This window comes from Bombus vosnesenskii, unplaced genomic scaffold (assembly GCF_011952255.1).
Source record: "Bombus vosnesenskii isolate JDL3184/JDL3185 unplaced genomic scaffold, Bvos_JDL3184-5_v1.1 scf7180000013351, whole genome shotgun sequence".
Classification (NCBI taxonomy): Eukaryota; Metazoa; Arthropoda; class Insecta; order Hymenoptera; family Apidae; genus Bombus; species Bombus vosnesenskii.
The window spans coordinates 983,560-1,010,873 of NW_022882987.1; the positions used below are offsets into that span (position 1 = coordinate 983,560).

Below are 27,314 nucleotides of genomic sequence, written 5' to 3' on the forward strand. Positions count from 1 at the left end.
GATGCTCTAGGAAAGGCTAGAGGATTTTTCTACTTTACGAGATGCTAAATTGACAGAGTTGAGGATTCAATTCAATTCTATGAGCATCGTTATAGATTTTTATAATAAAACTTTAATCCACAATGGTCCTACTCTTTTATGAGTGCTGCGTGGAGTGATGTCGATGTTCTACCCTTTCTTGCCTATCGATTGTTACGCTTCGCTTTTAATTAACCTCTTACGAGCATATAGCGTTAAGTAGGTTGTCTTTGAGTGTTCAATTCCTTTCCTGGCAGTACCTATTGATCGTATTTGATGAATAATATACAAACTGTTAAGTATATATAAATAATATTCTCTTTTTTATAAATTTGCAAAAGCAAGAAAGGTTAGATGATGAATATTATATATTATAACAAAATGTTCAAACATCTACGATTAATTTAATTATATAAAACAGCTTACAAATAAATCAATGAAAAATACTTCCTACAAAGTTGCATTTGGTAAACATTGCGTCTGATAAAAGATTGTACGTATTGAGAAAAATGCACGTCAAAGTGGCTACGAAACATATAAAAAATCATGATACAGTACACATCATTTTACCGTAGAAGAAAGGATGTATCGAATATATTGAATTCTTAGGTATCATGAAAAATATCTCTATCGTAATTATACTAATAAAAAATTTGTATAAAATACCATTTCATAATGATGTTCTGTGAATAGTATTCCAAAAGAATTGCAAGGGTGCATTTGGCTTATACTGCATTATAGTACAGAGTGCGCTACCTGACGAACAAGATTCATACAACGTCGGTAATTCATTTTTAAGAAATCTGAATTAAAACGTTCAAACAAATAATATTTGCTACCTAATTAAAATACAAAAGTAAAAAACAGCTAACAATTCATTTTAGTTACCTTTATGAACGCATTGAAACGAATACAACATAAATCCACTGAAACAAAACAAAACGAAAACAAATCTTAAGACGAAAAATGCTTGTACGTGATTTGATACAGACTGAAGGCGCCAACCTGTGGACGATTTGAAAAAGATGTGCGCGCATCGTTAATGCGCATGCGCTGAGATGTGAATTTGTAACAGACGAAATACATTGAAGTGCAAACTGGAGCAAGTGTCATGGCGCTAACTTCGGATATCGATTTTGGTGCAGTGGGATGCAGAACGCTCATTTTCTACTGATAAGGTTTTCCACTTGTCACCTGGAAGAAAAATATCTAATATGATATCGATTCTTTTTGCATTTAATTAGGTTAACTTAAAAATTATTGTATATGTGTGCATAGGTGAAAGTGTTTCTACTGGGAGTGGTCACTGCCATCTCAATCTTACACAAATTTCTAAATAGTTACATCTAAAATGCGAATATTGACGTTTAGTATTCTTCTTAATGCCCTTCACATTATATTCGGTAAGTGTTTCACCTTTTTACATTGTAAGTGATTGAGAATCATTTAAATTTTTTAAGAATTATATCGTAATATATGTTTCATGTTGTCGTGTGATTTGAATGCGATGAACTCGATTGTTCTTACATAAAGAGTAGAAATTATGACTAAAAAGATTTGTATTTCTTCTAGGTGCTGTTGGGTTAAAAATTTACGAGGCAAACCCTGACACAAAAAGACTTTATGATGACTTGTTGTCGAATTATAATAGACTTATACGCCCTGTGAAGAACAACACCGAAACCTTAACAGTAAAGCTTGGTTTAAAGCTCTCGCAGCTAATTGAGATGGTATAAAGTCATATTTTGTGATTTTGGTTGTTTTTTATTCAATAAAGGTATTGTTAATATTTTTTTAATTTACAGAATTTAAAAAATCAGGTGATGACTACCAACGTCTGGGTGGAACAGGTAAGAGCTGCTGAAGAAATATACCTATCTTTATAAACATATTTTATTCACTGTCGATATTATGCATTTTAGGAATGGATCGACTATAAACTACGATGGGATCCAGAAGAATACGGTGGCGTAGAAATGCTATACGTGCCTTCCGAAAATATTTGGCTACCAGATATTGTCCTATACAATAAGTAAGTTTTGATGTATGTTACAACTTATTAGCAAGTAATGAATTTGATAATCATAAAAAGACATCAATTAAATATAATTTCATAGTGCCGATGGCAATTACGAAGTAACGCTTATGACAAAGGCTACATTAAAGTATACCGGTGAAGTATCTTGGAAACCGCCTGCGATTTACAAATCATCCTGTGAGATTAACGTCGAATATTTCCCATTTGACGAACAATCGTGTATTATGAAATTCGGCTCATGGACATACAATGGCGCTCAGGTTATAATTCAAAAATATCGTTAATCATAAATAATTTTTTTGATACAAATCAAATAGAAATAAATTAATTTGAAAATACAAATAATTGACGTCAATGTTATTTACCAAAAATACTTTGTAAAAACTTTTACTGACAGGTGGATCTGAAACATATGAAACAAGAAAGTGGTAGCAATTTGGTTGCAATAGGAATAGATTTAAGCGACTTCTACTTATCAGTTGAATGGGACATTTTAGAAGTACCAGCATCCAGAAACGAAGAATATTATCCATGTTGCACAGAACCTTATTCTGGTGAGTAAATAAATATATTTGACATCTATATTAACATACAATTTATACAACGATACGAAATGTAAGTGCATTTTGATATAATTCATACAGATATTACATTTAATATTACGATGCGAAGAAAGACATTATTCTACACAGTCAACTTAATAATTCCTTGCGTGGGTATTACGTTCCTTACGGTACTTGTCTTTTATCTACCAAGTGATTCAGGTGAAAAAGTAAGCATTACAGAGAATAATAAATAAACGAAAAGGTATTTATACTGTAAAAAATTGAATTTTTACAGGTATCGTTGTGTTCTTCCATTCTCCTCTCGTTGACGGTGTTCTTTTTACTATTAGCCGAAATTATTCCACCAACGTCACTAGCTATACCACTTTTAGGAAAATATTTGCTATTTACCATGATTTTAGTCACTTTGTCGATATGGATTACCGTATGCGTTTTAAATGTTCATTTTCGGTAAACTAAATTCCATTGTAATAATTCTAGATTAAACATTAATTATAGTATCCTATTTATAAATTACCTAAAGTTACGTATAAATTTCTTATATAGGTCTCCATCTACGCACAACATGTCACCCTGGGTTAGACGAGTATTTTTAAATTGGATGCCGCGACTTTTAATGATGCGTCGGACACCGTATTCAACTCCAGAATATGATGATACGTACATGGATAGTGGATATACTAATGAAATAGATTTTAGGTAATTATACTACTGTTTATCGAATCCTGAAATAGAAAACTTTTCAGGAGTATACATTACAGTTTTCCTGATAGTGTTAGTGATTACCCACTGGAATTGAAAGGAAGTCCAGATGGATTCGAAAGTGTCACCTCGCAGTATAAAAATATACGAGAAGACGATGCCCGGCATATACCGCATGCATCAGGTAAATATTTAAATTACTCTACAATATATAATATAATTAATACAAAATTTTATTAATCAAATGTATTATGACAGTGCATTTTATGACACATATAAAGAATTACATGATAGCAATTGAAATAAATAAACGTGTATTGGAATTAACAGTAACCCTATAATTCATGGATGTATATGGCGCAGCACATTATATTACAATTAATGTCATGTAATAGTTTCTGAAATGTACATTAACAATGAGATACTGTTGCAGTCACTGATAGTGAAAATACGATGCCACGACACTTGTCTCCCGATGTCATATCAGCTTTAAAGGGTGTGCGTTTTATTGCTCAACATATAAAAAATGCAGATAAGGATAATGAAGTAAGTTGATCAATAATTCAACAATTCATTGTTTGAATATTCATGTTTTACTTTTGATACTTTTCTTGACAATTTAAGGCTTCAATTCTAAAAATTCTTTTTTAAAAATAGTATATATATATATATATATATATATATATATATATATAACTTCTCGAAATAATATATGATACATTTTTCCCTCATATATTTTTTAATATTTCCAGGTTATAGAAGATTGGAAATTCGTAGCTATGATTTTAGATAGACTTTTTCTTTGGGTTTTTACATTGGCATGTACTGGTGGAACACTTGGCATAATATTTCAAGCACCAAGTTTATATGATACAAGAGAACCTGTGGACCAACAACTTTCTGGAATAGCGTTTCGCAATTCTATGTATCCAAATGCAAATACAATCTCTATCCCTATGCAAGACATATAAACTTTGAGATTCGTGGAACATATGACTTACGTATAAAAACCATAATACAAAAGTATTAAATTATTAATATTCTATTTATATGAATTTTATCTATTTTATTCCTTATAACTTTAGATCGAATTTCACAAACAGAAAGTCTATAGCAAATATAGTCTAAGCAGTTTTATTAACCCTGATCAACTAAGAAACTTAATAAAGAAACAATTTCAAGAGGACTCAAATTTAATTACATTAATAACGCTAGTAATATAATTAACATATTTATATTAATATAAATATTTGCACCTTTTATTTTCCTCTTTCATTTACATGTCAAGGCTAATAAGAGGCTTATACTACAAAATAAAAATAGTTTTATTATTTTGGATGAAATTCCACAATGATGTTTTTGATAATGAAAAACTATACTAAGGTATCTTATTAATTAGATTGAGTTTGATTTTCGTTACGTTATGATTTTCGAGACGTTAATTTACATTTTTTCCTTTCATCAATTAAAATAATATGCAATCACTCCCTCTCTCTCTCTCTCTCTCTCACTCTCTCCCCCTATATATATATATATATATATATAATATATATATATATAAAATATATATATATATATATATATTGATTATACAAAGGAATGCTAAGTTGTTACAGTTAAAAAGAAATATTATTTTGCTCCTTTCTTTTTCAGTTTTAAGTACCAAAAGTAAAAATGTCATGAATTCACTTATACTTAACTTTATGTAGAACTTTTTTTTTTAAATGATCACAGAACTAACAAAATTTTGGTTTTTGTCCTATACAAAATTTGGCAATTTAATAGTAGCAATAGATATAAAATATTCTATTCTAAATCAATTATCATCAATTCTGGTGATTCACTTGTACTGCTAATGGAGCTAGTTTGTGACTTCTTTGGCGAAGAAGTACCACTAGCTATCTTTTTTGTACTTTGTGTTGGTGTGGTACGTTCATCATCATCATCACTGTCTGATATTAGATCAATAATAACAGCTCGTTTCTTTTCCTTTGGAGGTGTAAGATTGCTTTCATCTAAACAGTGATATGATTACCCATTTATATGTAAACACTCATAAACATAAAAACATTTATTTTTAAATATGTCATATCTTTACACATATTAGAATGAAATAAAATCTCACCGAGGTCAACTGTATCCACATCGATTTTACGATCTTGCGAATTTGTAACAACTTTTGTTTCACTCTTCTCCTTATCCTTTTCTTTCTTTAGAACCAAATTTTCCCATGACCCATCTTGCAATAATTGAATTTCATTTACATCTGGCAATAGTTTCTTAGAGTTCAACACTTCCTGAAAGTAGCCATCGATAACGAGATTATCATATAACGCTGGCTTATCACAAACTGGGCAATTCCATGTCGGTTTTCTTTCATTCATTTGAAGGAATAGGGATGCATCAAAACATTGTAAATGTGAACATGTCGATGCACGACATGGTGTACACATTCGCATCTTGCCTAACGGACAAGCTAACGATACTCTAAGCGATGTTGTCGCTATTTCACTATCCGCATCTTCGTTAAGTTTCTCCTTAACTAAAAAGATCATTATTTCAATAGCATTCATTTTCAACAACACCAAATAGTTCTAATTACATAACTACTTACTTAAACCTCTTGTATAATCCGAATGTCGAACTCCCCTACTTTTTAACCTTGATAATAATTCAGCACTTGAAAGCTTTCGAACTAAATATATCGCAATTGCGTATCGTCTGCCGTAGTCTGCCGACCACGTCACGTGAATTTGATTCGCTACAGTAGGAGATAATTTAACTAGAGGACTAATATTGACAGGCCGTGGCGGCCTCTTTGGTTCTACTCCCGGCTTATTAGTAGGTATTGGATTCTGAAATAAAAAATAAAACATTTCATTTGTGAAAGTAAAACATTTTACTATACTTTCAATTTAGGGTAAAGAAATAATATTTTCATGTGTATATGTATATGTATATTCTTTATATTTCTGTCTACTAACAGGTAAAGGACATAGTTTTCCATTAACTTTTACTGCAATGCTTGGTGGAAAACAGTCCTCTTGTTCACACGATGTTTCTTGCAAACAAAATCGCATTTGTATCTGAAATAGCCATAACACAGATTGTAGACTCAACAATCAAAAATATAAATTTAACCCCTTAAACTACGATTTACGTTCGAAAATTTTGGGTCGATTTACGTTTGGTCCGATCATCTACTGCGGGCTATGCTCGTAATATTTACGTTTGGCCCGATCACCGTACTACGGGCTATGCCCGTAGTTGTAGGTTAAGGGGTTAACATTAAGAAACAGACTCTCCCTGTAAAATGTACCTGTACTGTGTAATCCATTTTACTTCCTGCACGACAATCTCGTGAACTTGCTACATCTGTTGACTGCTGTGGTGTTAAATGAAACATAAATGTATTCTCTTGAAGTCTCATAGATCCTTGAGGCATTAAACTAGATGGCTTCAGCAATTCAGCCAATAAATCAAAAAAAGGTAGCTTTCTAAGTCTAACATCTGGATGAACAGGATATTGATTTCTAGGTTGTATTTGCAATGGTGATGGTAAAACTTTTGGTGCATATGGATATGGATTATAGGCTGCACTTGTTGTTTGCTGAAATATTAATATGTCATATGAATATTAAAAAACCACTACAAAAAATAATATAGAAGTTTTATATAATTTTATATAGAAATCACATTACATAACTTACTTGTGGTGTTACGTTGGCATACGCTGTTGACTGATAGACTGGATTTGTTCTAGGTGCTTGAGGTAGAGATGCTTGATGTGCAGGTGGTAAATCCTTTCCACTAGAAACTGAAGACTGTGACTGTTGCTGTTGACTGATAGCTTGTCTTTACATTAATTACAAGTAAAAAACGACATTGTTAAATATATCTTATATAATTAATTATATACGTTCTTCATAAACTTATTTTCTTTGTATTATCTATCTGTTTGTTCTATATATTTACCTTGTTGTGTAATAATTTCTGGAATGCATGTTTTGATCTATTTGTGGCTCCCCAGAACTACCTGTTTGACCATACATTTGATGTGCAGCTAATTGATCAGCTCTAAACAAAATTTTGAAACAAAAAAATGAGTTTGGGACTTTATCTCAATAATCCACTGACATTTATAATACTTAAAGTATAACAATATGCCATAGTAGATATAAAAAGAAAATCATTTTCAACACTTCACTAAAATAAACAAACAAAATAATTAAAAATTTAATAAATGGTGATAGAGGTAGTTAATGATTTAGTACAATCTACAAGAACAATTGTATTGTCATTAATAAATCTTATACTCACTGTATGGATTTATATAATTCACGTATTTTGAGTTGAATTGGATGGGATCTCAAACGTAACAATTCTAGTGCACGTGCTTGTAATTCGTTCTTTCTACCTGATTTATTTCTACCAGCAAAACCAAGAAGCATCTGAAGTTCAGACACTCGAAAACTCAATATCATATTCTGCAATCATAAAATTATAGCATGCATACATTTTATATAATACACTTATTCTAAACTGTTATTTTGATAAAAGAAAAATATATTTTATAAATAACAATGTATTAATAAGAAACAAATTAACATTTAAATTTATTATCAATTCTATTTATTTCAATTCAATTACATAAGAAACATTTTATCTATTATATTGGCTTGTATAAACATAATTGCAGAAATACGGAATAGAATTTGAAATACCAGGCATAAAGATCATACTTCAAGTTTTCTATTCTAAAGACAATCACACCACACACATAGAGTATTTTCATCCATATCCATATTGAATGAGAAAAATACAATAATGAAACAGAATTTATTTTTGCAATCATAGATAATATCATTCGTCCAACAATATTTACGAATAAAATACATATGATTAATAATAAAGAAACACTGACAACGATTTTAATTTAAAAAAAAAATAATTAGGTTACCTGTGATTATGAAGATATTGACGTTTTTTATAAGCTTTATTCGGTAAAGGCAACATAATTATAAGCACAATATATCGTAAAAAAAATTCTATTGATTAATCTCAATATTTCACCGAAGAAAAAAAATAATTATAACAATAATGAAGAAAAACGCGCTTAACAAGTACTAAGCGTCTAGTAATATAATTCACTGACGCAAATAAATCGCTGATAACCCGGATATAACCACGACAAATTCACATTGCAGACTTGCCGACTTTTCTCTAAAATTTCACACATAATCTAACTGCACTGCACCACTTTTAATACCTCACTCACCTCTAATTCTTTGGTCTCCGCCATCTTCTTAGACGATTTTTTTTGCGAAGCCGTCTTGCCTATATTATTTCCAACTTTCAATACAAAAATTCTCCTACCCCTTACTTATTCGAGTTGTTTGTATCGCAACTCGCTTCTATATTTTTCTTGCTTTTTAAGTGCGAGTATCGAATAATACTATTTTATGGCGCGAAATTGATTTTTACATTTCAATTTCGAGATCGTTTTAAAAAATCTAACTTTTCTAGGAAAGCTCAATTCCCATAAAAATTTTTAGTTCAACCGTGTGCGATGAAGTAATTATCGATATTTGACACTTCGTTCGTTCGAAATGCGAAAAAGGGTTTTCCAAGATGGCTGCTAACAATTTATTTGGAGTTCAACTTCAATTTGTATAATTCAATAAATGTACAACATTATAATAATTTCTTTGTTAATTAATGTTAGAAAAAGAGCTGTAAAAGAAGTACAGAAGTTTCAAGGAAATCATAGTTTCAAGTTGTCTTCGTCTTCTTAAACTTTTAATGAGTGTACACGCGGAGGAAAATCTTTGAATATATTTGCTGGTTATATTTCATCTATTAGATTGCAAACGTCCAACCAAACCTTTAGCATTCCTTTGTAACTGATGTGCAATATAAAATGTTTTAAAAATATATAAAAATTGTAAATGCAAATTACGATAACGAAACACAGTCATATATTAGAAACACAAGTGCACAATACGATATAAAACCTATCAAATTTTCTGGAGTATCTATTTTTATAGTAATTCATCTTTACTATATTCATGATATATTCTTACTAAATGATCTACAATATGATTGGATTATATCTAGGGGAAACATAAGTTTTATTTTAGATTTTATCTATGTATTTTAAATAATTCCCCTAGTTTATTTTAAATATTATTGGCTATCACTTCATGAAAACGCACCATTATGTAAATATGTGCTGTATAAAAGTCTGTGGTGTGCTGTCTCTAGTGAAAAATATATTTGTATCATAAAATGATGATACGTGCATCTATCTTAAAACATTCATATGCACCAATATTTAGAATGCAATTATAAACACACACACACACACACACACACACACACACAAAGGTATCTTTAATAATTCAAAACATGGCTACCATGTGAAAAATAAATTAGTCGCATTACAGTTTGTAAACAAATTTCTATTTAGTTTTTACGGTAGTTTTGTTTCGTGCTAGCAGTCGAAACTTATCAGCAGTAAAAAGAATATATTTCTTCAATGAAATTTATAAGAAGTTGATGTGGCTTTCAGAAGTGAGTCATTCGTGTTTTTTAACAGCTCCAACTACAAATTAATGTCCGTTCAATGTGATCTAACGGATTTCTGGAAAATAAAAATATATCTATACGTTAATACTCTATGTGGTTGTGAGATATAGCTTCCAAATGAACACTAAATAATGGTAACCTTACTTTATGATCTAAGGAAAGTTCTGAGAAATAATAATAAACTATTTTAATAGCCGTGCTATGGAGTAGTTTATTTAAGAACGAAAATGATAACTTGTTATACAATTATAAGTCTCCATATGTAAGTTAAAAATAATAAACAGTTTGTATGTTTGACTGCACAACTTAACCTATTTTTTAGATATACGTCTACAATTAAACATATCGACAAGCAAACACTTCTATATTCAAAAATTATTGTAAAAATTTATGCTAAAGTGTGTTAATAACGTGTGTGTAAATAATAAAGAAAATTACTCTTTGTTAGTGTCATGAATAAAATGAAAATCTGCACTTAAGAATATATTTTTCAGCAAATTTGTTTTTGAAAAAGGTAATAAACTAATTTTACTATTTGGCTTTATTCATTATGTTGATAATTGTAATATGTTAATAATGGTAATTATTTACAAATCATTTAGTTTTACCATTTATAATGCTAATTGAGTATTTATTACTATTACAGATTATACTATGTTGAAATATTGAATAAGTCACTTATGTGATAAAGATTATATGTATGATATTGTTTGTAAATTGACCTCAATGGATTCTATTGAATTTGATGCAATTATCAGACATCCGAGAACCATAATTCATATAGATGTTGATTGTTTCTATGCTCAAATAGAGATGCTTAGGCATCCAGAGCTACAAGGCAAACCATTGGGGGTGCAACAAAAAAGTATAGTAGTGACAAGCAATTATTTAGCACGAGAACATGGAATAAAAAAATGTATGTCAGTACAGGAAGCTTTACAATTATGTCCAGGATTGGTGTTGGTAAATGGTGAAGATTTAACAAACTATCGTCACTATTCTGCTAAAGTACTGGAGATATTGCATCAGTTTACTCCATTAGTTGAAAGATTGGGTCTTGATGACAATTTTATGGACGTAACTTCTATTGTACAAAAATATATGAATTCTGGAAATAATTCAGAGTTAAATTTAAGTATTAACATGGAAGATGAAAATCCAGTTGGTAAAGTATTTGGTACCTCCGAAGAAGAATGTCCTTGTGGCTGTCATGCTCGATTAATTATAGCTTCCAAAATTGCAGCAGAAATAAGAAAACAAATTTATAAAGACTTGCATATTACATGCAGTGCTGGAATAGCACATAATAAGCTTTTAGCAAAACTGGTGGGATCATTACATAAACCAAATCATCAAACACTAGTATTCCCATGCAGTGCACCTATGTTCTTGTCTACTATAGGATCTGTATCTAAAATACCAGGTGTTGGGCAAAAAACTGCACAATTGTTAATTTCCAACAACATAAAAACAGTGGATGATCTAAGAAAAACACCTTTGGAAACCTTAGAGATGAAAATTGGTATTGATTTAGCACGAAAATTAAAAGATAATGCCGAAGGTATCGACGAGACCGTCGTTAAACCAACAGGAAAGAGACAGAGTATAGGTTTAGAAGATGGTTTCAAGAGTGTTTCTTTGGTAGCTGAAGTAGAATCAAGACTAGGAGCACTTCTGAGAAGATTAACAGAATTAGCTATGGAGGATGGTAGAATTCCCATTGCTATGAGATTAACTGTTAGGAAACATGATTTTAATAAACCAACTTCTGGTAAAAGAGAAACTCGACAATGCGCTTTACCGAAACACCTATTGCCTTCTACAAAATCTGGTGTTTATGATCATGCTAAAATGTTGGCACTAGCAATGAAACTATTTCACCGTACTGTCGATGTTTCTAAACCATTCCATTTAACTCTTTTAGGAGTTGCTTTCACGAAATTCGAAGAGAGATCTTCTGGAAAGAATAGTATTACATCTTTCTTGCGAAAACAGGTCGCTGTTCAGTCTGTTCTAGATATAAGCTCGGAAGAAGGCGTTTCCGACATTAATCTCGGATCACCAATGAGCGTAAATCAAGATAGTAACGACGGTTCTACGATGAGTACCACCTCCTCGCCAGTTTCGAAATCAATAGGTGCTAACAACCAGAGTGCGGACGATGATGTATTGAACGAAATAGAACCTTTACCAAAAAAGACTAGATTGGAGGTATGGTTGAGTGGACGTAGAGAATCTCCGAGCAACGAAATGGCTGATCTTCGACTCAGTCCTTCATCACCAATGCAATTATCTCCGAAAATTGATGCGGCAGTTCTTAAATCTTTACCCATTGATATACAAAGAGAAGTGACCCGTTCCTGGCCGACGACTAGTAAACCAAAACCCAATAATATACTTAAATACTTCATAGCCAATAAGTGACGGAGTTCTATGGCCTAGAAATATAATATAGCCATCGTTATGTACACACTTACACACCTACAATATTGGATGGCAGCACCATGTGATACTATGAATTTAAGTTACTAAATATTTTAAATCAATTTATGATTTTGGGTATTAACTTTCTGTATACACATATTTTCTAGAACATTTACATTAAATGAATGTTGATATAAAGTAACTTTATCGTATAATTTTGATCATTTCATTAAACATCACAAAAAAAGACCAATGTGAATTTGCATAAAACAGCTGTATAAAACATATTTTTATTCATTTCTTTTTGACGAAATCAAGCACAATTGGTACTTAAATTACCTAGAATAGTCGGACTTTTTTGAGTTGCGTTGCATTTAAGGTGTATTCACAAAAATGAAAGAAAATGAAAATGTAAATCGACTATCAATGAAAAGTATTTCTATTTAAGTAGAATTCTTTATTATAAATCAAAGATAAAGTATTGTAAAATAAGTTTTATTTTCATCTTTCACACATTCAATATGTATGTTTTATATGATTCTTAATACTATCGCGTATTTCTTAATGTTTAATATTGTTCGGATGAATAAAAATTAAGATTAAGTAAGTTAAATACTTTTGTATTAGAATTATGTTCTATATAATTCGCCTCTTTTTTTTCTCTCGCTATCTTCACGATTATTTCACTGTGAGTATTTCAACGGCAGGAAAGTATTTTTATTTACACTTAACTAGTGTGCGTGATTGATGCACTTTCAAACGTAATCCGTCTCGTTAAACGAGGTGCTGGCATTTGATTTTGTACGTACTATCTAGCTATTAAATTATAATTGTATGATTTAAAGTTTAAAAATGAAACGAAATAATGTTTATATTTTTATTACTATCGATGTTATTCTATGTGTAACGGGTGTTACAAAAGACATGCCGTACAGAAATACTCAATCGCCCCTAGCGTGCTACTGGTAAGGAGCACCGTTAGAATAAGATAAGCGTAATTTATAATATATAGTTATATTAAAAATATTAGACAATCATAAAGTTTTATCGATTCGGTATGGTACAAGGTGAATAATTATAATATACGTTTAAGCAAACACGGATAAGACAAAACGAAAAAAAGTAAGCCAACGATTCACGCAGTTTCAAATTATATTATATTATACACACGTTTACTTTCACACGATTTATCGAAAAGCATATGTGCATTAAAGCGTGATCGACGGCAAGTGATACTGAAACAGTAGCTTTTGTAAACGATCATACTTACATAAGGGAACGGACAATTTATATATATATATAGCTCGAATAATAACAGAATAAAAATATATATTATATTATATTATATTATATTATATATATATATATATATATATATATATATATATATATATATATATGCGATGAAAAAAGTTACTTATGGCCAAGCTTTTTTTCTATGTTTATTTATTTTCTTGTATGCACGGGAGAAGCGGTACAATTCTGATTATTAACTTCTGGTTGTGAGATATATGAGTATTTTATACGTATATACCACGGGGAATATGAGCGGTTGCGACACCCATATCCGTTCGTCAATGTCGAAGTTCGGATTAATTAGAATAACACGCAATAGCTCGCACTTCTCAGATAATTGCGTTGATAGTATTCAAGAATTAAAAGCAGGCAATGCAGAATGAAGTTGAGTTTGATTTTTGTACAAGCAACGTTACATCGACGGTTCATATTACCTCTGATTCATTTAAATAAAGGAAGTTCAAGTTGTACGTCTTTGATGTTCTCTTTATTCTCATGTTCTCATATTCCATTGCGTTAAAACATCCTTACTCCTTATCCATTTCACAACTCATCCAACATCTTTTTAAACCACACCTAATAGCTGAAATCATCGAAGTAAATCATCTGAAATCATATGTACATCTCCACTCAAGTTATTAGAAATGAAATAGTTTCTGTTTACGTATGCGCCTCTATGGGCATTATTGCTCCAATGTAATATAGCGGTATTTAAAAGCAATATGAATTTAATTTGAGTACACAGTGCGTTCGTGTATGACGACAGAATTAGACCTTTACCACTACCATACAATTTGAATGAGGCCAATCACCGTCTTGAATGGAACATAATCAGGGTGAGTCATGTCATAATGGAATAAATTGTGCAGCTTTATGCCTTTTTAAATTGTCCTGCGCGCTCGTTTAATAAGGCTCTCGGATAATCCTCTTTGAGTCACTGATCGACAAAGAAACATGAATCGGGCAAACCAAATATGTAATCGTTACTACAAGTTGTAACTGAACTTCTTTTATGGCAAAACTGATTTGTTGCCATCTTTTAACTCTTTAAAGAATATAGTGGAGCAGGCGCGATATCGTTAAAGAAGAAAATATATCTTAACTTCTAATGAACTAAAATTTCATGTCATAAAAGTAAACAAATTAAAATATACTTTAAAAGCTATTTCATTTGTAATTCTTAAAGGAGCTGAATATAAAACAAAAATAAGATTGGTGAAAGTGAAACAAGACAAAAATAAGATAGAAATGTCACCTATTACAAATATTTTCCTATGTTGGCCCATGGTCGGAAAACCCCTATCGAGAGATAAAAGAATAGATTTTGACTAGAATTGCTAGTTTATGACTGTTCTCCTCTTAAGTGGTAGCGGTACCCGGTCGGTCACGAGTTTTCTTCGGTTTTATCGCAACATACGTGAGATACATTCGAATAAGCTTTTTTTGTAGGTAATATCTGACCTAAATTTAAATACTGGCCAGGTGTGTCTTTAATTCCCACGGTCATTAAAAACATACTTGGTATAAATACTCCTGAAATGTGTCCAGTATACCAGATTGATAGCTTATTCGTTACAACAACAAAAAAACAAGTGTCTTAAAATGTTTTTGTTTCTTTATATCTTCGCCATTATAGCAATACTTGAAGCATCAGGTAATAATTCTATTTAGAAAAATTATCATTTATTCGTAATTGAACTTTCAAAATATAACGGCTTGAAACTGTAAATTAAATTTAAAAACTAGTGAGATGTATTACTATATAAGATTATTAAATATAGGCGCAAGTATAAATGAAGTTCCAAAAATCGTCGGCGGTTCTGTAGCAGAGGACGGACAATATCCGTATCAAGCCTCATTACGTTACAAAAATCGTCATTTTTGCGGAGGATCTGTACTGAACGAGAGATGGGTACTAACAGCTGCTCATTGTTTATCAAGGTAGATATTAATTTAATTTCTGCAGAAAAAACTAGATACCTTTCTCTTTCACTGCTTATACCTACAACCTATCGTTTTAGTTTCAACGATACGTCCATAGCTGTCGTGTTAGGTTCCAATACTTTAGACAAAGGTGGCGACGTATATCAATCTGAAAAAATAATTAGCCATCCAAAATACAGTTCTATATTGATTAGAAATGATATCGGACTGATCAAAGTGGACAAGGACATCGTTTTCGGAGACAAAGTGAAGCCCATCGCGTTACCTAATGAAAACTTCGGCAAAATAGATTATCCCGCTGTATTATCTGGTTGGGGAACTACTAGCGTAAGTACCAACTATTGTGAATTATAATTTTAGCATCTTTCTTTTATCAAAACAATTATATTCGTTAATTTTTTTTCCTTATACTTGAATGATTGTGAATGCGGTACCAATTACGTACAAATGATTAAAGTATCCCGGACAAACGCCGAACGATCTATATTACATACAGCTAAGTGTAATCGATCAAAAACAATGTTTAAACGCCAGCTTCCGTGTCACCAACGACAATATCTGCACACTTAACAAGAGAGGTGAAGGCGCTTGTCACGTAAGTGCATTACGTCTAGTACTCGAGAAGAGAGCCCTTTCATGTCAAAGGATCCCTCAATTAAAGCAGCACTTTTTTTTCTTATTTGTCGCGAAAACCGTGTCGTCGAGAGTGTAACAACGAACATTTAAGCTACTATTAAGTTTCTCTCACCTAGTTCGAAAAGAATTGCTCGAAGTACGCGGAGGAAATTCCAACCTTCTTGTTGTTAGTTAGATCGAATGTTTGTGTCAATAAATGAAGTATTAAGCTCTTACGTTAGTATTATGATTTACAATATGATGCACACTTATCAATATACTTATATATATTTGCAGCATGCAAACATTAGTTTATTCTATTATTATAGTTAAGGATGAGATATTGTTCTCTCTTTTTTTCTAATAAACTATATATATTGAATTATTTATTTTCAAACAGGGTGATTCCGGTGGCCCCTTAGTTGCCGACAATGAACAAATTGGAGTTGTATCCTGGGGAATACCATGTGCAAGAGGTCGACCGGATGTCTTCACCCGTGTCTACAGTTATATTGATTGGATCAAAGATCACATAGAAAATAAGAATTAGATAGGGAGATGATTGAATCTAATTAAATTACAGTTAAATGAATGTTATATGGTGGATTATGTACACCTTTGCACTTTGTGATTTCTCAAAGAATACAACTATGAAATAAATCATTTAATTAATTATAAATGTGATATCTTTCTTTAATGTTACTTATAAGAGGAGAAAATGTTAACGCAAGAAGGGTAGTCCAAGAACTTTTAAAACAAAACCGTAATCTGGGCGAGAGACTAAACAAACGTGCCCCGTCTTAATAAACGAAGACATCGCATTCGTGCGTTAGCAAAGTATCAATTTACCGAGCAGTTGCTCTGTTCCTTTTATTCAATTTTATTTCCAATATACTATTTGCATTTCTTGTATGTTTTTCACATTGCATGATAGCTGTAATTTATGTTAAGTATATACGCTGCAGTGCGTCCTACGCTTATGCAAATGCACTTTAAGATGACACTAATTTTGCGGCTCGTATGCACAAATTAATGTCACACGTACCTAATTCGTTGAATTAGATAGAACATTTAGGAAGCCTATAACATTTATACGGGAAAATACATGATTTGTTATAAGCACAGTTAGAATTAATTATAGACACTCAATACATATCTAATACGCAAATACCGGATAAATCTTATAAGATAAATCTTAAATCTTGATTTGTAGTACATACTTTTGTTTCATATTTTATTATTCTATTTCACACTATTACATGTATAGTCTTCCTTTAGAAGGTCATGCACTCGCTAAATTTTAAGGAATTAAAATAAAGATCTTGAACTTACGCATATTCAATCCTTGAAAACGAAGTGATAAAGCTTTATTAAAGTTAGAAATTTATTTCCGCGTAAAAATTGTGTGACCGATGATTGTAGAGAGCGAAAGAATAAAAGGTATTCTTGATATTAGAATGCAGTAAGAAATCTTCAATCTCAATTTCGGTCAAGCGTCGAATAACCTGAATTCAATGGCGCATGTCCGAATTGTGTGCATCGAAAATCGTTTCAGGACTAAGAAGGATGCTGCACGTAGTAGTACATCCTTGGAAATTTCAGATATGCATAAGATTCAAAATTATTATGCATTTCATTTAACATATAAAATGTTTTATTGATATTATTTAATCAAGTAAGAACATAATTAATTGAAGTAATAAAGGTTCTTTGCGATTATAATCTAACAGAGATCACAATACCTTTATAAACCCCTCTGGCTACACCACTGGTAGCACTTATTCAAAGATTGCCAACATCGAGGCCAAGGATGCGCACTGCTACCCCGACCTCGCCAATGTTTACAAAGCATGTGTAATCTATGACAGATTGCCAATACTCGAGATGCATCGGACCTAAAATAAGTGCAATAATTAAATAATAAATAAATAAATAAATAAAATAAATGCAATAATTTTTTTAGGAAATTCGATGAAAAACAATGATAATTTAATAGAGTGAGAAAGAAAACCCTGGACCGTGTACTATAACTAGCGTTTATCTGTAATGAAACGTATGACCTAAATCACGGAGCGCACGCGCCATCAAGCAAGGACAGTTTCGAGGGTGTGCTTTCATCCCCTGTTTCTCGTGTCTCGCGAATTTCTCATTGCCTGTGCCTGTCCGTGTGATTTTGTGAGAAAAACAGAGTGCCGTGAAAGACGAGGACCGGTGGCCGTGCCACCTGCTGGAGCTTAACGTACATTGTCTGAAATCGATATCGCCATCCTTGTCTTTCGTCTTAAGAACGTCATTCTAGTAGTTTGCAGAGAAGAAATATGACCGCGATGGAAACTGTACACGGGGGATTGTGTTAAGAGTGGCAAAACCTTCGGTGTTTGTAGTGGGAAAAAATAATGAATGTTGATCTGACATTTTTATTAATTAGCCACGTAAAAGCTCTGTAGCAACTGCAAACCGTTCGGACATTGTTAACAAGATAATTTAATAATCGAATGCTAAAGTATCGAGTGTGTACAAGACAAAAGTTTGTATATACGCAAAACGATTGTCGAAATTGCGATATTCATTGACCAGAAAATTGATGAAGGTTGATACACTGATAAAAATTATTATGTCACGTTGCCTATTCGCTATTAGCCAAAAAGTGACTGGACACTAATCAGTTTCGGCTCGTGACATGTATCGGAGATGCATTTATATCTATATTCATCGATTTCATTGTTTACATTTACAAAGTGTGAGAACGAGTATTAAATAAAATCTGCAAACGCATATGTTTATCAATATCAATGTGCACGTCTTTAACTCCTGACATCGTACAATTCTTTTGAAACTAAAAAGGATATATAAATGTTTTATTATGTCTCGGCACCTTCTATTCGTGATAAAAAATCAGACACTAAACATTTGAATATAGCTTGCTAGGAAATGCTGTTGTAAACAGTCGTACGATATTGAAGATCCTGCCGTACTTGAATCGCTATATCATGGTGCTTTATTAGTGTGCATATCACGCCTGTGTAAGATCCTTAGGACGCCATAAATAATATATCGCGCCAATACATTGCTTGTATAAAAATAACTTATCTGAGTTTATCAAAGGAAGCTTCATGAGCTGCTGTCCATTCATGTAAGTATGTGACGAACTTTCTTAAGAGACGCGTAAACATCTACAATATAAAATTTTATAGAATTTATGTGTATCTATTATAGTATGTCACTCGCATTTTAGGGGTTGATAAAAATGGTAAAATAAAAATATGGTCCTTTTTGAAACGCTACATGATATATATTAATTTTTGGTTTTAAACAAGTTGACAATCTTTGTAAGATGTAAAATGAGAAAATTTTCAAGAAACAAACTTACATAAATATCTTCTCTTCGTATTTTATTTTTCTTAGCCTCTTCGTAAAAATTAATAGAACGATACAAATGAACTTGAACGATAAAATTTATCTACCTTTTTACCGTTTTAGTTTCTGACTCTCATTTAATAAATTTTATTTTTCAATAAAAGAAGTTTTTAATCAGATGAAGTTATCATATGACTGAAATCGTGAAAATTTAAGAAACAGGTTCTAAATATATTATAAGGTGAATGTAATGCTGCATATAGATGAGAGTTTCTGAAAACATGAAATTCGTGACTATAGGAAACACACAGCTGTCCGAGAGGCCGGCTGTAGCAAGTGCATGTAAGTAAGCAAAGCATACACACATCAGACGCTACACCTTTTAATGGGCGACTGCGCAGTAGACAATTCAGCCATCTATGTGGCCGTGTACCTCGCACAAGCATACCAGGCATTTCTCCGCTTTGTATCGCCGTTGGTGTTGTGCGTCTCTTTACCCTTCAGCAGACGCGTGTATCTCTCTTTCTTTATCATCGCTTTCTCCTATATATTTCTTCTCGCTCTCGCGGCAAACGCTTGATGGTACGCCAATACTCAGGGACGTATGACGCGTATAACAAACTCTTCGAATTGAATATTATTTCAGAACAAGACAACTTCTATTTTGTGCATCATAAACGCTACGCTTAATCGTTCCAAGTAGATTATAATGTATTAAAAAATTCACCCACGAAAAATGAAGCATTTGTCAGTGTTATCTATTCACTAGTATTCGCGACAAAAATTCTTCGTAAAAATCCATTTATCTATTCAATTCAGCTATAAACAGAAAATCGTTGAAAATCGTGATACGATTCGTTTCGTCGAATCGTTTGAAATTATAGTTTTTAAACGTCTCACGAAGATGGTGGTATATCGGCCGAAGGAATTCTCGCAGAAACATAAACGACGAAAAAAAGAAACGACATGTTGGTAGGCCGTAGCCGCGGGCACCCGCATAGTATACGTATTATTTCGTCCCTGGTAGTGCTGCCGGCTGTGGATGCAGGCGAGAACGTGCGCAGCTGTAAAACGTGAGTCGCTGCGCTCCGCAGCTGATGCGGTTCGTTGTTGTCCGTGTTTGTATTTGTTTGGAAAAATGCGACAGAACACCAACGAATTTCGACAGTATTATTACTGCCATTTGAACGGACTAGGCACGTATGTGATTCGGCAAATATATTGCGAGTGATAGTGACGCACAATAGGGCAAACATTCGAAATGACATCAAATATTTGCAAAAATAAACAATTTCAAAAGTGAAGTAAAAATAAGTTTAAACTTCAACATTGTTGAGTTCAAGATTGTTCTTTGCAGTTAGTTTTTAATATCATTCACAAATTACATTTGTAACAAGTTGTTCAGAATACAAAGATTCATCTTAGTAACAATTCCCATCTTGAGGACAATAGGTATTTCGAAAGAAAGATAGACAAAGAGTTCCCATCGGCATATGCTTTGTACCCTGTGGCTCCTTTGCGATGAAGAAATTGTGAAAGAAGTGTCATGTTTATTGATAACATTTTGCGCGAACGTGCGTTTTATTCGAAGCAATAGATACTAATTAAAAAAGCAAAGAACAATGCATCGTGTCATTTTGCCTGAGAATATTGTAGATATAAAAAAAAATTACACGTAGAAAGTTCCTTACTTTGATACCACTTGAAAACACGATATTTTGTTGTTGATATGTGCACATATTTTGATATTTAAAGTCGCTAGCATGGTGGAATTAAAAGATGCGATTTACACGAAAGTTATTTGACGAACCTGTTTGTGTTGTTCTGTTCATCTGGTAATAAAAATTTATATAAGAAAAAAGAAGTATATTCTAAGCGTGCACCAACACCCCGCTAAAATGTGTGTAATGTAACGGATGTATATATTTCTTAAAGCAACGACAGGGCTAACTCCATTATGGAGGCACTGCGTTTAGCTATACAGTGAGTTTATTATTAAACAAATGTTTTTACGAATAATTTGTTTTAATACTCTCGATATTACGGAATTTCTTTTATACTTAATCACTTGCTATGGTCAAAAGACCAAAGCGGACTGCGAATGTCAAAATGCACTACTTGATCTCGATTGATAAATCGGTAAACTTTTCCGACACCCTATATAATTTTTATTTTTAAGGAATTATAAACAGATAGAAAGTGATACTGTCATAACATTTAAATATGTATCATGTATTGAAATCAATTGTTATATATATATAAAAAGTTGCTTTATAATATGAATTTATTATATTATTTAAATAACTTTTTATATTTAAATACATTGTAGCGATAATATCCCATATTTCTTATTATTTGTAATGCCTGATATATTAATGAATGAATAAATCAGTATTCTTCAATAATATTATTAATCTTCTTTATATTTTTCAAGATCACATATGTATATAAAGAATAATGTTTTATTCAAATATATTTTAAATATTAAAATTGCATCTGAAATTTCTTTATAAGGACAAGCTTTTTTATTTACTATAAAGTAAATAAAAATATTTAATTTTTTGCAGGACACGGCTAGGGGAGAGGATGGTTAGTATGAGCTCTATGCTCGTGGAAACAGTTAGTATAAACTATGAAGATTTTAATGAAAGTTTTTTAACATGCGGCACATGTCTTTGTGTTTATGATGGTGGAGAACATACTCCCAAATTATTACCATGTTCACACACGGTAAATGTTGTATTAATATCATTTATATTTATTAAATAGTAAGCTTTTAATGTAATGAGATAGTATATTAGTTTGTTCATACTTACAGGTATGTTTACATTGCTTAACAAGAATTGCTGCGTCTCAGACTCGCGAGACCGGTGCCTTTCGATGTCCTATTTGCAGAGAATTAATAACAATTCCTCGTGGTGGAGTAGCTGCTTTACCACCTAGTTTCCTAGTGAATCAATTACTTGATCTCATGTCCAGACAAAGACGGGAGGTTTGAAACAATATTTTTTATATAACTTCGCTTTATATGTTACTGAACATATTATGTAAAATTCTCATTGATATTGCAGGTTATTCCAAAATGTTCAGTCCACATAAATCAAGAATTGTTATTTTGTGAAACATGTGATACAGTGTTTTGTACAGTATGTACAGGTGGTAATCATGCAGGAACATCTCCAGGATGTACTGAACATACTATCATACCATTTAGTATTGCAATAAAGAGGATGTCTGAGATCTTGCTCTATAAAGCTAATGAATGTATATCCAAGGTAATAATATATCTTTCTCACGAATTGAGATTTATTAACCATAGAATATTATTGTATTTATAAATAGTATTTTGCTTGTTCTAGTTAACACAAGCTCAAGATTCTGTGAATACAGAATTACAACGTTTGGAAGCTTCAACAGAGAGGTGTTTGAGTGCCGTAGATACTGAATTTGCTGAAATTATATCAAAAATTGAAAGGAGACGTTCAGAATTACAAGCAGCTGTTACTGCTGCTGCAAGAGATAAGAAACATGTGTTAGAGGAACAACATGCTCTGATAGAAGCTGAAAAAAATAAAGTGCAACGAGAATGTGAAGGCTTACAATATCAGGTATAGTATCATTATTAAGTCCATGTTGCATACATAATAAAGATGTGTATAATTCTTAAAGGTTGAAGTTCGAAATATTACACAAAGAATTGGTAGTTTATCTGACCAACTCGATGCGGCATCAGCACTTAGTGAACCTAAAGAAAATGCTTTTATAACTTTTGAATTTAATCACAATAATGCTCTTTCTCAATTAGAGGAAGCTCTTAATAACTTGGGAAGAGTACGTTCTAGTACAACATTGCCAGGTACCCTGAGGATTGATAATACAGTAAAGTACCTGCTTCAAACTTGTTATTAATTATTATGCAAGCGTTATTGCTTTATATTTTTAACTTAAAGTTCATGATAAAGAATTATTACTTATAGTAGTAACTTATATTTTATAACAGGCTTATGCAGAGCCCGGTTAAAAGACCCCGCCATAGCGAAACTACAAGCAGCTGTAATAGTAGAAACTATTGACTATCATGGACATCCTAGAAATGTTGGAGGAGATCTTATTGCTGCAGAATTAACCTTAGCAGATAGTATCCATTCAGAAAACCAAAGTTCCAATATTGATACTGAAATTATAGATTTAGAAAATGGTACATACGAAGTATTGTTCCGACCCCCATCTGCAAGCCGCTATATCTTAAAGTTGTCAGTTTTCGAGCGACCTATTAAAGATTATCCTTTATTTTTTGATGCAACTGAACATAATGAACCTATTAAAATATATGGAAGACGAGGAATTGGGAAAGACGAATTTCATCAACCAGTTGCAGTTGCTGTTGATGATGATGGCATGATATATATTTTAGACACTGGGAATTCACGTATAAAGGTATATTTAAAGTTATAATGTATTTAGAATGATAAATATCCTAGTTGTATTATAGATAATGTTACATTTTTTAGGTACTCAATTGTGATTTGGAGTTTCAAAGGCATATAACTAACGAAGGTCTTGAAGGACGTAGTTGTACAGGAATTGGTATTTCTCAACAAGGTATTGTTGTTGTCAATTGGAGAACGAGAAAAGTAACTGAAATGAGTTCTCTAGGAGACACTATTAAATCTTTTTCCCATAATGCATTTCAAGTTAGTATTGTCTATTTTTAAAGTATTTTATGAAGTCTGCTGCTTGTTTAATTATTCATCATATTATTAATTTTGTTCTGTAGGAACCCATTGATGTTGCAGTAGATAGAAGTTATGGTCATATACTTGTTGCAGATAATGGTCAAAGTTGTGTTTTTGTATTTGATTCTGATGGCAAAATTCTCTTTCAGGTTAGATAGTATTTAGTTCTTTAAATTCGTTATTACTTTTAATGTTTCTCTGTGTTTATTATACTCAATACTATATATATATATATATTTTTAAATATTATTTAATAGGTTGGAAAAAGAAGTACATTCAAATTGATTACTTCTGTAACTGTTGGACCTAACGGTGAAATTGTAGTTGCTGATAGTCGTATACAAGTATTTTCCGCTAAAGGAGACTTTTCTGAGGAAATTTATTCAGAAGGCAAAGGTAAATTATAATTCTATGTCATTCTTATGAATTAACTGTCATATTTGACACCTATCGCATGTTGCAGGAAGAGGTACTTACGGAGGCCTTGCTGTTGATGCAGAAGGCAGAATACTTGGAACTCGCACCGATAAAGGTCGCAGTATAATTCAAGTTTTAAAGTTAGGAGGAGGTAATATTTTAACTGAAATTGATTCGCATAGTTCAAAACTACGACGTCCTTCAGGTATTGCGGTACTACCTGACAATCACTTAGTAGTTGTAGACTTGGGAAATGATTGTATAAAGAAATATAGATACTGGTAAAAACAGTTGAGTTTCAAGTATCAAATTTGTTGTATGTCCAACAAAACTAATTCATCCATCGCAGACATATACCAAATATATATTTAATATAGCTTAAATTATTTGCTTCTCTAAGAGACTTTTTTTTAAATAATTTTATGTATCAGTTTAATGTTTACATTTCTTAAGTTTTTCATCTACTGTTTTTTAAAGTTACAGAGTTGGATCAATCAAAATAATTTCTTTGATATAAAATATATATATATATATATATATATATATATATATTTATATATATATGTATATATAGGTGATATTTAATAATATAAGTGTTACATATCAATCTATGTGTGTAATACTCGTATAAAATAATATTAATTTATTTCTATTTTAGATTTTACAACGGAAGTTGTTTTCCTAGAATAAAACAGACTTGATTAGCATAATGCAATTTATAGTGTTTTGTGTCATGTTTACTAATTTAATTTTTTAAACTAAAAAGTAATAGATGTGATTCTTTTTTTTTTAGTTTTTGATGTTTACCTTAATTGATGTTGAGATATATTGTAATACATATTTTACACTGCCATAGTCTAAATTCATAACAGTTATCATTAGAGTCCATTTATTTCATAGAAATGTATGTGTATAAATGTAATAGTAGGTTATTGAAATTAATATTTAAAGAATTTTATTTACGGCAAAGTAATTTAAACATTAAACGAAAGAATTCTGCTTATTCACAAGACTTGAGATATTATAGAAATTTTTGAATAGACATCTTTTATTTCCTATATTTGATTCTGTTTAAAAAAACAGATCATTTATATTTATTAATGCCATTAGTGTTGAATGAAAAATAACAAAAACTAATAATTTCACAACTAGTGAAAAATGACTTTGTAATTATTTTTAGCAAGTAACAAAGACGACGCTTATCATAAGATCAAAGTGTGTAATAAAATTAATATCCAATATTTTCTTCGATAAAAATTCGAAAAATATTTTTATATAATTTACCAAAGGAACTTTCCCGTTAATTTCTTTTTTTTTTTTTATTTATAAGTGATATTTCTTTCATTTCCACTGAATCCGTCTTACATTCTATATGTCTTTTTTTATGGCATTCTAGTTTGTTGTAATAAGAGTAAAATCTTATTTTGTGAATATTAAATTAATGAAAAGTATTTACATGTTATTCTTTTATACTTAAAAATATGTAAGTGCTTTGTATGAAAATGTCTTAAAGGCAATATCATTATGAAAAATTATTTTGAACCAGTTACATTTAGTATGTTTAACACAGTATTTAACTCATTTATTTAATACAGATTTATTAATTATTCTCAATGAACATTACAATCCATTTAGTTTTTATTATCATTCAAAGCATTTCCTACTCTGATTTACATACTCATTAAAACTTTTAATTTAGAAATACATGGTTTTTTTATGAATCCATATAAGAAATAATTAGTGTATTATAAGTAGATAAGAAAATAAAAAGAGATTAAGATGCATGCCAATATTTTTCCAGTATTATTAAAAATTGAAACAATATATTTTATTTGTATAAACTTATCTTAAATTTTGTATAAAATATAAAATTATGAATATATATAATTTATTTATATATATGTAAATTATTGCTATTGCTATTATTACTAGCAATAATTTACACATTTATAAATGATATCACTTTCATGATATTATACTTGTTACAAATAATTGGCGTATCTATTTTTTTTATATCACAACACAATTTTTTATTCACAAAAATATTTGAACAGTACTTAAAATTTTGAACTTTGAATAAATTTGTAATAAAAGTGATTAAAGTGATAGAAAAATGCTAAAGAAAAGATTTAGCTAAAAGTTCATGAAGTCTTATTTGCTTAAAATCTTTAAAGCTTAAAATTTAACCTTATTTTAGCTCATATCGTATTTATTATGTTTAATATTTTGCAGTCCTTTTCGTCACTATTAATAAGTAAAGAAAGACGTAATAACATGTATAGACTAAGATGAACTGATGTATGAATTAAAACACGTCAGCGTTGTGTTCAGTTACTAAGAAACAAACTAGTATAATTAATATAATAATAATATTGTTATAACAGATAAATATTTGTATTATGTATAACATTTCACTATTTCATGTTTGTCAATTTGATCATTATACTTGTATTTTTCACATCATTTTGTAATTCTGTTTTCCTTAATAATGCTTTAAGATTCTGTTAATCAAAGTACATAATTTCCAACAATTAGTGCATACATAAAATGTACAAAATATTTACTCTTTTATTATTATTTAAATATATTTTTTGTTTTGCAATTAGCATTAGC

General features: G+C 31.0%; 4 protein-coding genes across 16 annotated transcripts; 3 read left to right on the forward strand and 1 right to left on the reverse strand.

The window, feature by feature from the left end:
• Window positions 1–941: 941 nt before the first annotated feature.
• LOC117236611 (E3 SUMO-protein ligase PIAS2) lies at window positions 942–8,988 on the reverse strand. 5 transcript variants are annotated; one of them, XM_033499711.1, is made up of 9 exons: window positions 8,603–8,988; window positions 7,645–7,811; window positions 7,300–7,401; window positions 7,035–7,179; window positions 6,644–6,934; window positions 6,309–6,410; window positions 5,939–6,179; window positions 5,450–5,866; window positions 942–1,212 (listed from the first exon to the last, which is right to left on the reverse strand). In XM_033499711.1, exons 1-9 carry the CDS (start codon window positions 8,624–8,626, stop codon window positions 1,136–1,138), a joined length of 1,566 nt encoding a protein of 521 aa, XP_033355602.1. In that variant the 5' UTR covers window positions 8,627–8,988; the 3' UTR covers window positions 942–1,135. The 5 variants fall into 5 exon arrangements, with proteins under 5 accessions (XP_033355602.1, XP_033355600.1, XP_033355601.1 ...); XM_033499709.1 differs by lacking the exon at window positions 942–1,212 and adding an exon at window positions 5,076–5,339 and having other exon boundaries at window positions 8,603–8,984; XM_033499710.1 differs by lacking the exons at window positions 942–1,212; window positions 8,603–8,988 and adding exons at window positions 5,076–5,339; window positions 8,285–8,596.
• On the forward strand, window positions 1,080–4,373 carry LOC117236612 (acetylcholine receptor subunit beta-like 2). 2 transcript variants are annotated; one of them, XM_033499715.1, is made up of 13 exons: window positions 1,080–1,196; window positions 1,297–1,421; window positions 1,591–1,748; window positions 1,824–1,868; window positions 1,941–2,050; window positions 2,136–2,316; window positions 2,454–2,610; window positions 2,701–2,828; window positions 2,897–3,072; window positions 3,169–3,321; window positions 3,384–3,508; window positions 3,758–3,870; window positions 4,077–4,373. In XM_033499715.1, the coding sequence occupies exons 2-13, from the start codon at window positions 1,370–1,372 to the stop codon at window positions 4,293–4,295; spliced, it is 1,617 nt and encodes a 538-aa protein (XP_033355606.1). In that variant the 5' UTR covers window positions 1,080–1,196; window positions 1,297–1,369; the 3' UTR covers window positions 4,296–4,373. The 2 variants fall into 2 exon arrangements, with proteins under 2 accessions (XP_033355606.1, XP_033355607.1); XM_033499716.1 differs by having other exon boundaries at window positions 3,396–3,508.
• Window positions 8,989–9,693: 705 nt separating the features above from the next.
• On the forward strand, window positions 9,694–12,943 carry LOC117236610 (DNA polymerase iota). Of its 4 annotated transcripts, none has more exons than XM_033499708.1 (3): window positions 9,694–9,897; window positions 10,235–10,426; window positions 10,559–12,943. In XM_033499708.1, the coding sequence occupies exon 3, from the start codon at window positions 10,609–10,611 to the stop codon at window positions 12,334–12,336; it is 1,728 nt and encodes a 575-aa protein (XP_033355599.1). In that variant the 5' UTR covers window positions 9,694–9,897; window positions 10,235–10,426; window positions 10,559–10,608; the 3' UTR covers window positions 12,337–12,943. The 4 variants fall into 4 exon arrangements, with proteins under 4 accessions (XP_033355599.1, XP_033355597.1, XP_033355598.1 ...); XM_033499706.1 differs by having other exon boundaries at window positions 9,696–10,174; XM_033499707.1 differs by having other exon boundaries at window positions 9,696–10,046.
• A 1,884-nt stretch (window positions 12,944–14,827) lies between these two features.
• Window positions 14,828–24,996, forward strand: LOC117236704 (tripartite motif-containing protein 2-like). 5 transcript variants are annotated; one of them, XM_033499873.1, is made up of 15 exons: window positions 14,828–15,286; window positions 15,414–15,573; window positions 15,654–15,903; window positions 16,034–16,171; window positions 16,592–16,725; window positions 22,113–22,278; window positions 22,367–22,540; window positions 22,620–22,823; window positions 22,908–23,156; window positions 23,218–23,404; window positions 23,549–23,985; window positions 24,060–24,242; window positions 24,326–24,433; window positions 24,542–24,680; window positions 24,748–24,996. In XM_033499873.1, the coding sequence occupies exons 1-15, from the start codon at window positions 15,235–15,237 to the stop codon at window positions 24,984–24,986; spliced, it is 2,820 nt and encodes a 939-aa protein (XP_033355764.1). In that variant the 5' UTR covers window positions 14,828–15,234; the 3' UTR covers window positions 24,987–24,996. The 5 variants fall into 5 exon arrangements, with proteins under 5 accessions (XP_033355764.1, XP_033355761.1, XP_033355763.1 ...); XM_033499870.1 differs by lacking the exons at window positions 14,828–15,286; window positions 15,414–15,573; window positions 15,654–15,903; window positions 16,034–16,171; window positions 16,592–16,725 and adding exons at window positions 18,315–19,324; window positions 19,849–19,890 and having other exon boundaries at window positions 22,116–22,278; XM_033499872.1 differs by lacking the exons at window positions 14,828–15,286; window positions 15,414–15,573; window positions 15,654–15,903; window positions 16,034–16,171; window positions 16,592–16,725 and adding an exon at window positions 18,316–19,324 and having other exon boundaries at window positions 22,116–22,278.
• The last annotated feature ends 2,318 nt before the right edge of the window (window positions 24,997–27,314 follow it).

Coding starts and splice junctions, on each gene's coding strand:
- LOC117236612 (XM_033499715.1), top strand. CDS start 1,370: ATGCGAATATTGACGTTTAGTATTCTTCTTAATGCCCTTCACATTATA. Junction 2,051..2,135: donor GATATTGTCCTATACAATAA/GTAAGTTTTGAT, acceptor ATAATTTCATAG/TGCCGATGGCAATTACGAAG. Junction 2,829..2,896: donor CAAGTGATTCAGGTGAAAAA/GTAAGCATTACA, acceptor GAATTTTTACAG/GTATCGTTGTGTTCTTCCAT.
- LOC117236611 (XM_033499709.1), bottom strand. CDS start 8,626: ATGGCGGAGACCAAAGAATTAGAG. Junction 6,411..6,643: donor AAATGGATTACACAGTACAG/GTACATTTTACA, acceptor TGGCTATTTCAG/ATACAAATGCGATTTTGTTT. Junction 5,340..5,449: donor TGTGGATACAGTTGACCTCG/GTGAGATTTTAT, acceptor ATCACTGTTTAG/ATGAAAGCAATCTTACACCT.
- LOC117236610 (XM_033499708.1), top strand. CDS start 10,609: ATGTATGATATTGTTTGTAAATTGACCTCAATGGATTCTATTGAATTT.
- LOC117236704 (XM_033499873.1), top strand. CDS start 15,235: ATGTTTTTGTTTCTTTATATCTTCGCCATTATAGCAATACTTGAAGCA. Junction 23,986..24,059: donor CTGGGAATTCACGTATAAAG/GTATATTTAAAG, acceptor TACATTTTTTAG/GTACTCAATTGTGATTTGGA. Junction 24,434..24,541: donor ATGGCAAAATTCTCTTTCAG/GTTAGATAGTAT, acceptor ATTATTTAATAG/GTTGGAAAAAGAAGTACATT.